The 18,352-nt window shown below is 38.5% G+C and overlaps 1 protein-coding gene across 1 annotated transcript in view; it reads left to right on the top strand.

The window, feature by feature from the left end:
- The window catches only part of LOC139475087 (uncharacterized), a 57,681-nt gene that overhangs the window by 11,713 nt on the left and 27,616 nt on the right, over positions 1 to 18,352 (top strand). The window contains exon 3 of the mRNA XM_071258333.1: positions 14,337 to 14,417. Within this exon, the coding sequence (XP_071114434.1) occupies positions 14,337 to 14,417 (81 nt within the window). The remainder of the gene's footprint in view (positions 1 to 14,336; positions 14,418 to 18,352) is intronic.

The raw sequence follows: 18,352 nt of genomic DNA on the forward strand, positions 1-18,352 counted from the left end.
GAACGTATAGTACACGGATGAACAATAAGGTTGGTTGGTTGGTTTGTTGTTTAACGCCGCACTCGGCAATATTCCAGCTATATGACGGCGGTCTGTAAGCAAATCCAGTGATTAATATCATGAGCATCAACGCAAACAATTGGGATAGATGACATGCATCTACCAAGTCAGCAAGCCAATACAATAAGGATGATATAACAGTACAAAGATGGCAATACAGTACAATAAGGATGATAAAGTATAACAAGGATGATAATACAGTACAACATGGTACAATAATGATGATACTACAGTATAATTAAATTTTCATGTGTTCATTGAAATTCCTATGTTCTGATTAGCTAAATTGGTCACATGTTATTGCCACGCCCACCAAGGCGCACTACTTTTATTACTTCGGAATGTCGGGGAATCCCAATATTACAGTCGAGGGAATTCTCTTTCTGCTCACGTGTATCGTCATGTACAAGACATTTAGCGACTTTCATGCATATTCATTGTCCAAACAAACCTTTGAAACTGAAGGCCGAGAGTGAATGAAACAGCAAACGTGCAGGCTCGCTCGCCTGTTTTTTTTCTGCTCGCCTCAGTTCAACTTTCATGTCTTCGGGTTTCATTTCTAACTAGCATTTTTCCAACTGTGTTTCACCGTAATCAGGGAAGTAATGTTTGAATCTGGCGGTAACTGACCATGTAATCTGAAACAGCCGCCTTCTCCCGGACATATTTTTTCCGTTTCATTACAGTTTGACTGTTGCAGTTCTTTTCGCCTCTTGTCTTAATTGACAGGTCCAATGAACATTGTTTTGATCCTGCTCTCCGTTGATTGGCTACTGACTGTGTAGGCGTGTCAAGTTATGTGCATAAATTAAACGATCACCTGATTCATGTCACGCTACCGTATGTATTCCTACACCTGGAATGTTTATCAATCTCATCATTTTTGTCTGTTTTGATATATACAACTGTTTTGGGTTAAACTATTGTAGATGTTTTATGTTGTCGAATTTAATTATAAGCATTGACTGTGTACTTTTTTTCGGTTCATTGAGGTATGAATCTAAAAACCAATGTGCAAACTTTTGTAAGAATCCGCTACGAGGAATCATATAGTTTGCACATTGGTTTTTCGATTCATACCTCAATGAACCAGAAAAAATACACAGTCAATCCTTAAATAACAAGGATGATAATACAGTACAATAATGATGATAATACAGTACAACAAGGATGATAACACCGTAAAATATGAGAGATAATAGTACAATAAGAGATAATACTAATAGTACAATTTAGTACACTGATGAACATATAGTACAAGGATAATGATACAGTACAATAAGGATGATAACACAGTACAATAAGAGATAATAGTACAATAGGGATGAACATATAGTACATGGATGAACATATAGTACAATGATGATGATACAATACAATAAGGATGATAACACAGTACAAAAAGAAATAATAGTACAACAGGGATGAACATATAGTACACGGATGAACATATAGTACAATGATGATGATACAATACAATAAGGATGATAACACAGTACAATAAGAGATAATAGTACATAGGAATCAACTAATACACTGATGATGATGCAATACAATATGGATGATAACACAGTGCAATAAGAGATAATAGTACAATAGGAATGAACATACAGTACATTGATGAACATATAGTACAAGGATGACAATTCAGTACAATTAGGATGATAACAGTGCAATAAGCATGATAAGAGATAATAGTACAATAGGGATCAACATATAGTACACTGATGAACATATAGTACAAGGATGATAACACAGTACAATAAGAGATAATAGTACAATAGGAATGAACATACAGTACACTGATGAACATATAGTACAAGGATGACAATGCTGTACAATTAGGATGATAACAGTGCAATAAGCATGATAAGAGATAATAGTACAATAGGGATCAACATATAGTACACTGATGAACATATAGTACAAGGATGATAACACAGTACAATAAGAGATAATAGTACAATAGTGATCAACATATAGTTCACTGATGAACATATAGTACAAGGATGATAATACAATAGAATTAGGATGATAACATGGCAAAATAAGGATGATAATAGTACAATTAAGGTGACAATACAGTACAATAAGGGTGATATAGTATAACAAGGATGATAATACAGTACAATATGGATGATAATGTAGTAAACTATGGATGATAATACAGTACAATATGGATGATATTGTAGTAAACTATGGATGATAATACAGTACAATATGGATGAAAATGTAGTAAACTATGGATGATAATACAGTACAATATGGATGATAATGTAGTAAACTATGGATGATGATACAGTACAATATGAATGATAATGTAGTAAAATATGGATGACAATACAGTACGATAAGGAGGATACAGCGTTAACCTGGACATTAAAAGATGGTACGTGTTGTTACTCTAGCCTTTGACATTAGGGGCTTAAACAAGGACTGGTCGGCTCAGAGTCAGTTTATTTTGTCTGAATGGGATATCCATGTTAAACTGCCCCATGCTATCTCTGTGGGCTAGCACTTGAAAACCTGAGCTTTCACTTCACCTCACCTCATTAATGGATCTATCAATATGCTGTGATCATGTTTTAGTTGTATATAATAAGTGAAATTTCCCATCGGCAACAGCCCTGCAGTGTAATGATTTAATCAGCTTCCCCATGGTTGTTCAGCAGGCGACCATGGTCAAATACAGTACAGCCAGGCCGACACTTGTCTTACAGGAAACATAAACATATCATTTTCATCATGTTTGTCACACTGATTTTATGAAATTCCTGTATTTCCTGAGTAAGAGCTTTCTTAATCCTTTTGAGCTCTCCTTTTGAAAAATGTACTGATCATGACCGCTGTCTTAGAAAAATCGCATTTGTTGTCACAATGAGATTTTGATTGACGCCAACAATGGCATCCAGATGACACATACAATACACTGGTGCGCGTGAAGTGATATTTGCACAAGTGCACATACGTTTTTTTATGAACTTGGTTACATGTATTTCTAAGCTATGGGTAATAAAGAATGATGTTACATTCCTGGATATATCTACTTTAGATCAAGACAGACAGTTTGTTGTTAGTGCAAAAGCACTTTATTGCTTCCAATATTGTAAATTACATAGGAGGTCAATGAATTAAGAGTGGTTAAGGCGTCACTATCATGTCGTTTGTTCTCGTTCTCACGTCCTGTAACATGTTTATCTAGAGCGCAACAGTTAAACACTGTGATTTATGGTCAGAGACTCAAAGTTGAATCATATTTGTTATTACATGACACTATCTTGTCACAGCTAGGAACTGAAATCTAGTGGATGAATCAAAATACCATTATCCTTACATTTGACAGTGCTCAAATAAATGTACCATGAGATGAGTAAAGTGTATATCCTAGCAATAGTTTCCATTGTTTAAACCTTCCATTTGTTCTCGACATTTTTTTCAGCATTAATTTACTAGGGGTATAGGGTGTCATTGTTGCCTGTTGAAGTTTGGAGAGATTTGTGAAGAGGTTGCCAAGTCCCCATAAGAGGAAACTATCTTTGTAGGGGGGATTGATGATTCGTCCACCCTTTGAAGGGAACGTCTTTCTGGTCACGTAATGATTTGTGATGACACTCTCCTGTCTCCTTGACGGATGACGACTGATCGTTGTTTTTCCTCTCCATGTTGGAATCCTGGTATGGGAGCGTGTTACCCCAATGCCAAGGGACTATCAATAGGTGGGATTGGTGAAGCTAATTCCTCAACCAATAGCATGTCAGGGTGATAAACTGACAGCACCTTCTCATCGGTGTTGTTGCCCACCCGTTGGCTCACAGATGCCTTGTCATATGGTTATAGAACCTGTCGTGGGCCTCGGGTCACAGATGCCTTGTTAGGTTGTTATGGAATCTGTTGTGGGCCTAGGGTCACAGATACCTAAAGATGCTTGTGTTAACAGCCACAATGTCTGTGTCATTTTCGTATGGACAAGAGGAGGATGAATTATACACCTTCCAGATGGACTGACAGATGATTAAGAAAGTAAAGTAAGGAATTTGATGACAGGCCCCCCCAAAATCATAATTTATTGGTGATAGAATTGAGACATGTATTTAAGATATGCTCTTATAATCTTAAGTAAGATCAAAACTTACATTTGAACGCAGAATACCAAACAGAAAGAGAATTCTGCAAATAAATAGTTTATTTCTATTTATGTGTAACTGGGTGGAAAGAAATGGTTTCTATACAGAGATGAGCTAAACATTGAGGAATAGCACCATAAAACTGTAGTCAGTCACAAGGAGGGTATTTGAGGGGAGAGATCTGCTCAGGCAGTCACTTTGAGAAACCGATCTGTCAGTAAGCTATAAAATACTAAGACAGTCCTTCTTGACTCAGTGGGGAATATGTACACGACCAACGCTGACATACAAATACTGATGGTGTATTTTTGCATATTAAGCCATATGGAAGTTTAGAAAGAGTGACTCAGTTGCTAGCCAAGACCACAGGAAAGTACATGTGTTTGCAGGAGGTCTTACAAGTCCAACAACTATACAAACAATCTGCAATAGAAATGAGATTGTCTCATCACAAGAACAAGTAATAATCCATATGAATGCTTTCACCAAGATTATGAAGATAAACTACCTTAACACCATATATCATTAAGAGTTTTACAAGGTGAAGTTTGACGTATATTGTTCTGGCTGTTGTGATAAGAATATGGCAACATCAATTCAGCAAGTATTAGAGGACATTCAAACTTTTTCTAGTGCTGACAAAATGAGGCGTAAACCTGTTCATGGGAAGTTATTCTTGTATCCATCGGAGATAAAGCGCCACGATGTTCTGCAGGACATGGCTATTACTGGCAAGCAGATGAGTTTGCCACAGATTTTGCCAAGTACTGAAGATATAAAACAGGATGATTCATATCGTGGCAATAGCAGTTCCTCAAAGAAATCCTCAACAGATTTGGATGTAGGTTCCACTTTTAATCATTTGTGTTGATTTTGCCTTTGCTTTTAACACTGTTTGCAGAGCTTGTTTGTTTCACTTTACTTTGTCTTCAAGTTTCAGATGAAGCTTCAGATGTCCTGATGCAATATTGATTGCTTTGAAGCATTTTGATATTGCTACATAAAAGCCATTGGTCATCATGGTTAAGTTACATTTTGACTTCTTATTACATTTTAATACTACAGTATGTTAGGACCAAAAGAATACAATTCATCAGCTTCAATTCATATTTATTAGAGAGATATTTTCTGGCGTATACTTGAAAGTAGACATATATTCTGGAATGTTTTGAAATAATGTTTTTATTTTATTACGAACTAACGAGAAATATATATTTCTGTACAGTTCACATACATGGCAATTTACGGCAAGTACTGTAAACTACATTTATAATGAACATGCTTATAACAAACTGACGGATATAACAAACTGTGTCTTAGCCCCATCCATTTTCTGTATATATGCTTATAACAAACTCCGGGTTATAACAAACTAAAATTAGTGGTCCCTTTGAGTTTGTTATAACCGTAGTTTACTGTAAGTTGACTTCAAATGTCTTTCTTTATGACGTCACAGCACAATTGCATCCTAGCACCCATAAGGTTCCTTTTCTCCAGGTGGGGCATAATTATGTACCTTTCCAAAGTGTAAAGTTTCTTTAGAAATATGAAAAACATTTATACTGATTGGTAGTTTATATGTTCCCCATACTGGTAATTGTTGTTCACACTGTGGTATGTGATGATGTCACATATAATGCTAATAACGTAAACAGTAGGGTTCTAATCTGAGACATCACCTGGTATTTCTACAACAAACAAATAATTTCAAATAAAGCAGAAATAATTTTTTATTGAAATGTTGATATAGTCATGACCCTAAGATATTAAACGCTGAGAAGACCCTAAGGTGTATGAACTACATGTTGTTCATGTTGGTTTTACAAAAAGAAAGAAGTTTTCTTGGCCAGTAATACATCCATTTATCTTTGAGCATGACTAGAAAGGATTTAATTATAAACTCTCCAAATAACAAATTAGGAAAGCAATAGGCTCTCATGTCTGAGGGTAGAAACAACCCATGTGTGGTATTTGTGGCAGGATTAAGAGTGTGCTGCGTTAGGTTTCCTGACAACCTATGAGAGATCAAATTGGCTGGTTAAGTAAATACAGCACATTTCCTTGTACAAGCTGCCCTAAGAGTGGAGACTCCACAGGTCATAGTATATACCAACAATAGTCTGTCATTTTTACCTCTAGTCCAAAGCAAAATGTCTTTCTATTTTATAAGTTCAGCTAATATCACTTTCAGTCCTTGTGTTAACAGTAAAATCTACTGAAAATGATGCCAAGAGACATACTGGGGCGAGTAGACTCAATACTTTGGGTCAAGTCTGCAAATAATTGAGGTGGGACCAGAGAAATCTGTGGTCCACAATATGAGCATCATCAAACTCTGCATGGTAACACACAATCAGCCAGTCATAGAAGCTGTCAAGCATGAGGTACTCAACACCTATTCACACCCAGAATCCCCACAGGGTCACCATTTTCAGGCATTTATTTGATTTCTTGGTTCTCTCTCTTTAACCTGTTAGGGTATTTAGCCATGTGTTCACATAAATATCGTAATTATAAATATTATTTTGATAGTATATTGTGTACTTTTTCCCTGTAACTCTGCAGATGTTTTCGTCAACATGTCAAACCTATCATGCCTCTTTTTTCCTAGGATAAGGAAATTCATTGGGAAGTTCTCAGGAACTTCGCTCTGAATATTGTCTGGTATATATTTAAAGTAAATGACTTTTTCAGAAATGTTACTGGTAAATTGTTTTCTAGTGGAGGTGACAGTTTTCATTTTAGTATGTGTATCAAACCTCTTACTAGCCTAGTAATAGTAGTATGGTATTGATGTCAAGTACTAACATGTTTTCGCATTTTAAAAATTTATTCCAAGATATGCATACCGATTTCTCTCGTGATATTACGAAAGATGGTGTAGATTATCCTTTTGATGATGTCACATGTTCTATCCTTGACAGCCGTATAACTGAAGACGAGGTGTTGCAAGCTATCAATCAATTAAAAAACTGCAAGTCGCCAGGAAATGATTCTCTTATTTCTGAATTTTTCAAAGCATCAAGTGATTTAATAGTACCATACCTAACAACCTTGTTTAACATTTTATTTGAAAATGGTTCGTTTCCCGAGTCGTGGTGTACTGGTGTTATTATACCTCTGCATAAGAAGGGCGATTACTCAAACCCCAATAACTACCGTGGTATCTCCTTGCTCAGCACTTTTTGTAAACTTTATGTATCTGTACTTAATTCAAGACTTACGTTCTGGTCTGATGCGTATGATAAAATTTGTGACTCTCAAGCTGGTTTTAGGAAAGGTTATAGTACTATTGATAATATATTTATTCTGCAGTCTGTAATCCAGCATTATCTGTCTAAGAAGCGTGGTAAATTATATGTTCTTTTTGTTGACTTTAAAAAGGCTTTCGATTTTGTAAATAGATCTAAACTTTGGCTAGTTCTTAAATCCAGAGGTGTGTCCCCAAAAATGTTAATTGCATTAGAATCCATCTATTCCTGTGTTAAAAGCTGTGTTAAGATCAGAAATTATTTTACAGAATGTTTTGATTGCCCTCTAGGACTTCGGCAAGGCTGCGTAATGAGCCCATTCTTATTTTCTATTTTTATAAACGACTTAGCTTTGTATATAGAATCAACATGCACTCCAGGTGTACAGCTACACCCTGACACTGTACAGATTTTTCTATTGTTGTTTGCTGATGATGTTGCACTTATTGCTGATACTGTGTATGGCCTTCAAAAACGCATAAAAGCTCTGGAAAGTTTTTGTAGTAACTATCATCTAACAGTCAACTTGGATAAAACTAAGGTAGTGGTATTTAAAAACGGGGGTATTTTATCAAAATATGAAATGTGGTATTTCAAAGGTCAAAAACTTCAGTGTGTAAGTTCTTATAAATATCTCGGTACCATTCTTTCAAAAACTCTCTCCTGGTCTTTGCATGTTAATAGTGCTGCTTTACAAGCTAAAAAGGTCCTATTTGGTGTCATTAAATCTCTAAAAATGCTTCAACCTCTTCCTTATGACTTGTTTTTCAAAATTTTTGATTCTAAAATATCTCCAATTCTTTTATACGGTGCCGAGATTTGGGGTGTAGATACCTACAAAGAATTAGAGCAAATCCAGATACTAGCATGTAAACGCTTTCTTGGGGTTAAACAATCTTCATCAAATCATGTGGTTCGGGGGGAATGCGGAAGGTACCCTATGTACATATGTGCTTATAAGCGTGTAGTTACTTATTGGTACAGAATTTTACATTTGCCTGAAAATAGATTAGTTAAGAAATGTTATAGATTATTATTACTTGATGTTAATAATGGTAAGATCAACTGGGTCTCTAAAATCAAACACATTCTCTGTTCGTTTGGTTTTGGCTACATATGGGAGATGCAATTTAGTAATAATAGTAGAAGCTTTATCTTGGAATTTGTAAACCGTTTAAAAGCCTCGTCTGAGCAAGATTGGCATGCAGCTGTTTCATCTAGCACTAAATCCAAGAGTTACTCTCTTTACAAAATTTCATTTGGCTTAGAAAGCTATATCAAGGTAGTAAATGTTTCAAAATTCAGAGCTGCTCTTGCTCAGTTGAGATGCTCCTCCCATCGGCTGCGAATTGAGACCGGTCGATATATTAAGGAAATTAGAGAACAGAGACTGTGTTTGATGTGTAACCAGAATTTTATTGAGGACGAATATCATTTTGTGCTTGTATGCAATGCTTATAATAATTTAAGAGCTGAATACATTCCTCCTAAATATTTTACAACCCCTTCTAAAAATAAATTTAATGCTCTTATGTCATCCACTAACTCTATAATCATACGAAATCTAGCAGTCTACGTTTACAAAGCTTTTCGACTTCGTTCATTACATACAGTCTAAATATTTATTTGTGTATATGCATGTGTATGAATGTGTATGGATATGGATGTATATGTAAACTAGTGGTAATTCTTTTTTCTCCCTCTCTCTGTAAATACTTCTGTGTAATAGGCCTACGGCCTAACACTTTTTGTGAATAAACAATAACAATAGTCAATGTTAAATCATCAACGGTCCATGTGGGCAGTTAGAATGCATGGATAGTTTGAATAATAATTGCAACCCTAAAGCCAGCATTTAAGATTGTGTATGATTATTGGGAATACCCTACATCTATTGCATGAGTGCCAGCAACCCATGCTTGCCGTAAAAGGCGACTATGCTTGTCGTAAACAGCCACTAACGGGATCGGGTGGTAAGGGTGACTTGGTTGATGCAAGTCATTGTATCCCAATTGCATGGATCGGTGCTAATGATGTCACTACTGGATTGTCTGGTCCAGACTTGATTATTTACAGACCACCATTAAATAGCTGCAATATTGCTGAGTGCGGCGTTAAACAGCTAATAAACAAAAAAAACAAACATGAGTGCTAATAATTCTTATTTTGGCTTCAGTCACACGAGGTATCACCAGGGGCCTATAGCAGTAGTTTATTTTTCTTCATTTGGTGCAGTGTTTTAGTAGTACAAAATGCTAGGCTGCCATCAGGACCCACAGTCTTCAGAAGCTGCAGGCCCTGACTAAACTCTTCAGGCCCAAATTTATTATTAAGAAACTGCAGCTTATTGTGATAAAAATAAACCAACATGTAAATTTACTGCAGGCCATAAGGACCCATACAAGTTTGAAACTATGTGTCCAACACGAGATCCACCTGCCATGGGCCGACGGGCCGACGCTTATTTCGAACACTGTCCAACCAGAAATCAGCACTTAATTTTACCCCATGAGCACTGATCACATCAGTCGGAGTCACTTTTTCCTGTGTATGCCTACATGTTGGGTGTTATTATTGTCATGGAGTCACTATCTAGTTTGCAACCAGTCTAAAAACATGTTTACTCAGTGGTAACATATTTTTTATGTTTAGAGTTATTTTCATAAAGTTACAAGTGTGTTAGAACTCTTGATAGCGACCCAGAGTCCTACTTCCAACTGTGTGATGGGACATCCACACAGTCATTGCTGGAAGTGCAGGGAGGATAGAAGACTCATTAGCCACAACTGTATTCAGCGGATGGCTAATTGTCGACTTCTTCCAAGGCCAAGATGGCAGTGGAGATGACTAAGAGTATCACAGCTATGTCTCCACCAGCCATAATGGATTCATCAGAAATTCCAGGTTGAAGAATGATTGACGCTACCTATCAGGCTGTACTGTCCCTACCACCTGCACTGATTACCTTGGAGGACATTACCCAGCTGCTACTTGTATCTTAGTGTAATCTGCAGGAGGAAATGGCCTAGCAGATAGCTACTGTGAAATCTTATCTTGCAACTGTTTGGCAACAGGACACCACTAGCCACAGCAGTACCGAAGCGGACATCCATCAACTCCCTGGGCAAAGAGACCACGTAGTGAGGAGGAGGTGGTGCAGTCGGGTAACGGAAGAAGGAGTGAAACCCCTGCCGTACCCTCTACTCAGATAAAATGTGCCTTCGTCACCGCCAGGATGGATACCCTTGGCCACAAGGCCACTGTGAGATGGGTTGCATACCATGGCTCAATCATCACTTAATGCTATTCTACCACCAGCATTCCCCATGGCCATAGACCATGTGTCGTTTAGCATATCGGTTCATGGTATTGTCGCAGAGCTAGGATAACTATAGGACATGGTGGATCAAGTTCCAGGACAGCGGACGAGTGTATAATAGTGAAACGTTACACCAATCTATCATCAAGCACAGCTTGAGAAACCAGTATTTGCTGCTTAAAAAGATCCAGGCCTTGTATACATTAAAATCTTTTATCTTACAAGATATCCAGCCAGAACTACATGGCATATACAGTCTACGACCAGTAGTAGCAGCCCAGTCAACGTCCGCCAATAACCTTCTCCCTTTGCAAGGAAGAAACGTGGGAAGAAAGTGGGAATGGGCGATGTAGTGCATTAATCCTCAGCAGTTGTCCTTAGGTGGTGAGTTAACCTTCCATACCAAATTGTCTAGTAAGTGTGAGACTAGTTTAAGGTTAGGTTAACAAGGTATCATAAATGTCGTCACAAACACCAGAAGTGACATCACTCACTCATGCACTTTACGGTGGGTTAGGTCACCAATTTCCAGCCTACGACAGACACAGAGTGGGGAAATAAATGCCAATGTAATAGTAAATCAATTCTGGCCCTCATCCAATAGAGATAGAGTATTCACAGGAATTATCAGTATCATTAATAATATAAAGTGAACAAATATTTTCATGAGATTTACTCCCCAGCCATTTCGATTTATCGTAACACCCCCTATTTTGGACCCCTCTCTTTTATAAATGTTGGATCCGCCCTTGGTATACATGGTTAGGAATGATCTATAAGCGAGCTTCAAATGCTTCTGTAAAAGTTTCTTCATAGATGTTTTGTGGATGAGTTTGGTTTAATCCTGCTTTGAACAGTATTTAAGTTATATTTTATACAGCATGTCAGTTTAATGTAGGAGGAAAGCCCAAAGTGATGCAGGTCTGGCACTTCCACTACATCAGCTAGACTTTAGAGCATGAATAAGGTGCTTGCAAAACAAAGATCATAATCAGGGTGATTCTGTGATTCGATACCACTGTCATTTGATCCTATCAGCCCTAAGGGACTGAACTCTGCACAGTAAAATGCAGTACTTAAAACAACAGGCGGACTTGTGCCCCATCTTAATCTTTGAATAATTACATTGGGATTAATCTTTGACAGGCTACACAATATTCACTTGTTGTCATGCTCATGTGCCCATGAGTGTTTCAAGCAGATTCTGTACACAAGTGAAATTGCTATGGCTTGGTTTTGAGTCTGTGCCAAATCTCCTATAAAGTGACAGTGACAGTGGCAGTGGCACCATTAGAATTCCAAGTTCACACCTTGTAACCAGACCAGGTAAGCTTCAATTTTGTAAAGCATGTCGGGAAGAAGCAATTCCATGTTGCAAAATATTTATGAGCCTCATTTATCACCTTTAACAGGCAACTTTTCTATTCTTGGCTGATGGATTTTCTTTGTTAAAAGGTTGCTATTTGAAGGTGTCCTGGACACATATTGGATAACCCAGTAGTGAAAGTTGGTATGTGGTTAATATGAAGATGGATTGTAGTGTTAGTACATCCTGAGTCTTGAACAACATTGCTGAAACTTATTGACCAGTGGAAACTGAAAAACTTGGTATGCATCATCAAATATCTCTTTGGGGATTAGTCAGCCATTTTCTATCCTACAGTGTTGAAATAATGGGGGTTCCTGGGGTCTACTATTTGAATCTGAGGACCCCCTGAATCTTTATCTGTAACATTAAGGTATGACAGGAACAGTGTTCAAAATTAGCGCCTGCCCGTAGGCCCGTGGCAGGTAGATCTTTTGTCAGGCCTTCAGTTTCAAATTTGTATGGACCCTTATGCCTGCAGTAAATCCATGTGGGATTTAGTTGTCAAAGTAAGTTGCAGTTTTCTTACTGAGGTCCTGAAGAGTTTAGTCACAGCCTGCAGCTTTTAGAGTTTGAAAGCATGCAATTTGGATGGGTCAGGCATTGGTTCCCAATCACTTGATAGCCGCAGATGGAAATAATTATAGGAAAGTATTTCTTTCTGAGTCATGGTTTGCAGGCACTTTCAGATAATGTCATGGTTTTCTCAGATGCAAAATATTGCATGACAGTTGAGACAGGATGCAAATAATTTGCATTGTTTGCAAAGATGTCATGAAACCTAATTCAGTTATATATGACCATATAAACCTGCAAGCATTTAATCTTCTACCTCTAATTTTTTCTCCTCACTCCATAATGAGCAAAAGGCTTCATAAGTACTTCATATTTGATTTGTTTGTGTTTGTTGGTATTTGCTGGTGTAGTATTCACACTTGGACACTGTTATCATGTTTGGAACCACCAGACATCACTGAGAGTTACCAGCACTCACAAGACCGCCTGCGTGGTCTAGTGGAAGAGTGTCCGCCAAGAGAACGGAAGGTTGGGGGTTCAACTAGGTCACGTTATATCAAAAGATGTTAAAAGAAGGTACTTGGTGTTACCCTGGCTGACACTTGTTAGGGCCCAAATGAAGGAATAGTCGGCTTTGAGTCAGTATACTGTGTCTGAGTGGTATATTCATGTTAAATTGCGGCATGGTGTCTCAGTGAGCTAGCACTATGTCAACGATATTAGTCTGGACTAGTACAAGCAGCCACACACAGACACGTGCATGCACATTGCTATATAAGTGCAATAACCCTGTTTCACCTCACTTCTCCCAGCACTCACGTATAGAATAGTCCAAGTTAATCGCTGTGATGTCAACAAATTCAAGTTAAAATGTAAGAGTTGCTTCAATTATCGAAGTATGTGTATGGCAGTGCTTTGTGGGCAGAAACAAAATGGACAAAGAGAGTGTTTTAGGGAAAACAGAGAACTTGAAATTTGGAGCTCTATTTCCTCTAGGTTAATGAAAACATATTTACCACTATATCAGTTGTAGTTTTATCACGAGTGGTACATGTGGTTTTCATACATCCAACGTTAGATTATGTACAATGAGCCATACACGCGTGGGGTAAAAACCTAACGAGGGATTCATAAACCCCCATGTACCCCAAGTGATCCAGCCACAACGAATTTATCTTACAGACATGTTTTAATATGACATTAAAAAAGAATTAAAACAACTTTAAAATTGATAGACAACTGCTGTTCGATTAAACTGAGGTTAACTTTTGCTATGTCACGTGACTTCCATTGACATTGAGCGTGTGGCTTTTTTCTTTGAAGCAGGTTATAGGGATTTATCAAGATCACATGAACCAATCAGATCTCACTTCCCTTGTTTTTTGAGTAGATTGATACAGGAGAATATTCATGTGATATCAAGAACTTAACTACAGTCAGTTACTGATCTGCTATGTGTCAACCCTTCCCAAACTTTACTGTAAGCTAGGTGCTTTAAGTTTATTATATGGATGAAAAGACTTTACATATATAATGACAACTTTTTTATGGCTAATCTCAAGAGAAAATGAAAACTGAAATAAATTTCATGCAATATGTGTTGTCACTTATTTCTTCCCATTACCATGACCGTGAATACATATACATTAAATGTAAGAATAGGATATAGATTGTGCATGTCAAGAGAATGTCTATTACAGCCAGTTCAGGATAAGGCGTACCTCAGCTTTGTCAACACTCCGCCTGTCATTGAGAAGTGCTTCACAACAGTGTGCAGACAGGTGAATATGTTCACAGTGTTACCACAGTGAGGTACTAGCGTACATGTCGTCCAGTATCAGTCCCACTTACTACCACCATTGGTATCTGTATAAATACCAGGGCAGTCACACTTACTACCAACGTTGGTTATCTTTATAAATACCAGGGCAGTCAAACTTACTACCACCGTTGGTTATCTTTATAAATACCAGGGCAGTCACACTACCACCATTGGTATCTGAATAAATACCAGGGCAGTCACACTACCACCATTGGTATCTATAAATACCAGGGCAGTCACACTTACTTCCACCATTGGTATCTGTATAAATACCAGGGCAGTCACACTTACTACCACCGTTGGTTATCTTTATAAATACCAGGGCAGTCACACTACCACCATTGGTATCTGAATAAATACCAGGGCAGTCACACTACCACCATTGGTATCTATAAATACCAGGGCAGTCACACTTACTTCCACCATTGGTATCTGTATAAATACCAGGGCAGTCACACTTACTTCCACCATTGGTATCTGTATAAATACCAGGGCAGTCACACTTACTTCCACCATTGGTATCTGTATAAATACCAGGGCAGTCACACTTACTACCACCGTTGGTTATCTTTATAAATACCAGGGCAGTCACACTACCACCATTGGTATCTGTATAAATACCAGGGCAGTCACACTTACTACCACCATTGGTATCTATAAATACCAGGGCAGTCACACTTACTACCACCATTGGTATCTATAAATACCAGGGCAGTCACACTACCACCATTGGTATCTGTATAAATACCAGGGCAGTCACACTACCACCATTGGTATCTATAAATACCAGGGCAGTCACACTTACTTCCACCATTGGTATCTTTATAAATACCAGGGCAGTCACACTACCACCATTGGTATCTGTATAAATACCAGGGCAGTCACACTACCACCATTGGTATCTGTATTAATACCAAGGCAGTCACACTTACTTCCACCATTGGTATCTATAAATACCAGGGCAGTCACACTTACTTCCACCATTGGTATCTGTATAAATACCAGGGCAGTCACACTTACTACCTCCATTGGTATCTGTATAAACACCAGGGCAGTCACACTTACTTCCACCATTGGTATCTGTATAAATACCAGGGCAGTCACACTACCACCATTGGTATCTGTATTAATACCAGGGCAGTCACACTTACTCCACCATTGGTATCTATAAATACCAGGGTAGTCACACTTACTACCACCATTGGTATCTGTATAAATACCAGGGCAGTCTCACTACCACCATTGGTATCTGTATAAATACCAGGGCAGTCACACTTACTTCCACCATTGGTATCTATAAATACCAGGGCAGTCACACTTACTACCACCATTGGTATCTGTATAAATACCAGGGCAGTCACACTTACTACCACCGTTGGTTATCTTTATAAATACCAGGGCAGTCACACTTACTTCCACCATTGGTATCTGTATAAATACCAGGGCAGTCACACTTACTTCCACCATTGGCATCTGTATAAATACCAGGGCAGTCACACTTACTTCCACCATTGGCATCTGTATAAATACCAGGGCAGTCACACTTACTTCCACCATTGGTATCTATAAATACCAGGGCAGTCACACTTACTTCCACCATTGGTATCTGTATAAATACCAGGGCAGTCACACTTACTTCCACCATTGGTATCTGTATAAATACCAGGGCAGTCACACTTACTACCTCCATTGGTATCTGTATAAACACCAGGGCAGTCACACTTACTTCCACCATTGGTATCTGTATAAATACCAGGGCAGTCACACTTACTTCCACCATTGGCATCTGTATAAATACCAGGGCAGTCACACTTACTTCCACCATTGGTATCTGTATAAATACCAGGGCAGTCACACTTACTACCACCGTTGGTTATCTTTATAAATACCAGGGCAGTCACACTTACTTCCACCATTGGTATCTGTATAAACACCAGGGCAGTCACACTTACTACCACCATTGGTTATCTTTATAAATACCAGGGCAGTCACACTACCACCATTGGTATCTGTATTAATACCAGGGCAGTCACACTTACTTCCACCATTGGTATCTGTATAAATACCAGGGCAGTCACACTACCACCATTGGTATCTATAAATACCAGGGCAGTCACACTACCACCATTGGTATCTGTATTAATACCAGGGCAGTCACACTTACTTCCACCATTGGTATCTGTATAAATACCAGGGCAGTCACACTTACTACCACCGTTGGTTATCTTTATAAATACCAGGGCAGTCACACTTACTTCCACCATTGGTATCTGTATAAATACCAGGGCAGTCACACTTACTACCACCATTGGTTATCTTTATAAATACCAGGGCAGTCACACTACCACCATTGGTATCTGTATAAATACCAGGGCAGTCACACTACCACCATTGGTATCTGTATTAATACCAGGGCAGTCACACTTACTTCCACCATTGGTATCTATAAATACCAGGGCAGTCACACTTACTTCCACCATTGGTATCTGTATAAATACCAGGGCAGTCACACTACCACCATTGGTATCTGTATAAATACCAGGGCAGTCACACTACCACCATTGGTATCTGTATTAATACCAGGGCAGTCACACTTACTTCCACCATTGGTATCTGTATAAATACCAGGGCAGTCACACTTACTACCACCGTTGGTTATCTTTATAAATACCAGGGCAGTCACACTACCACCATTGGTATCTGTATAAATACCAGGGCAGTCACACTTACTACCACCATTGGTATCTATAAATACCAGGGCAGTCACACTTACTACCACCATTGGTATCTATAAATACCAGGGCAGTCACACTTACTTCCACCATTGGTATCTGTATAAATACCAGGGCAGTCACACTTACTTCCACCATTGGTATCTGTATAAATACCAGGGCAGTCACACTTACTTCCACCATTGGTATCTGTATAAATACCAGGGCAGTCACACTTACTACCACCATTGGTATCTATAAATACCAGGGCAGTCACACTTACTACGACCATTGGTATCTGTATAAATACCAGGGCAGTCTCACTACCACCATTGGTATCTGTATAAATACCAGAGCAGTCACACTACCACCATTGGTATCTGTATAAATACCAGGGCAGTCTCACTACCACCATTGGTATCTGTATAAATACCAGGGCAGTCACACTTACTTCCACCATTGGTATCTATAAATACCAGGGCAGTCACACTTACTACCACCATTGGTATCTGTATAAATACCAGGGCAGTCACACTTACTACCACCATTGGTTATCTTTATAAATACCAGGGCAGTCACACTTACTACCACCATTGGTATCTATAAATACCAGGGCAGTCACACTTACTACCACCATTGGTATCTATAAATACCAGGGCAGTCACACTACCACCATTGGTATCTGTATAAATACCAGGGCAGTCACACTACCACCATTGGTATCTATAAATACCAGGGCAGTCACACTTACTTCCACCATTGGTATCTTTATAAATACCAGGGCAGTCACACTACCACCATTGGTATCTGTATAAATACCAGGGCAGTCACACTACCACCATTGGTATCTGTATTAATACCAAGGCAGTCACACTTACTTCCACCATTGGTATCTATAAATACCAGGGCAGTCACACTTACTTCCACCATTGGTATCTGTATAAATACCAGGGCAGTCACACTTACTACCTCCATTGGTATCTGTATAAACACCAGGGCAGTCACACTTACTTCCACCATTGGTATCTGTATAAATACCAGGGCAGTCACACTACCACCATTGGTATCTGTATAAATACCAGGGCAGTCACACTTACTCCACCATTGGTATCTATAAATACCAGGGTAGTCACACTTACTACCACCATTGGTATCTGTATAAATACCAGGGCAGTCTCACTAC

Source organism: Haliotis cracherodii, unplaced genomic scaffold, assembly GCF_022045235.1.
Source record: "Haliotis cracherodii isolate W230 unplaced genomic scaffold, xgHalCrac1.p SCAF_3, whole genome shotgun sequence".
Lineage (NCBI taxonomy): Eukaryota > Metazoa > Mollusca > Gastropoda > Lepetellida > Haliotidae > Haliotis > Haliotis cracherodii.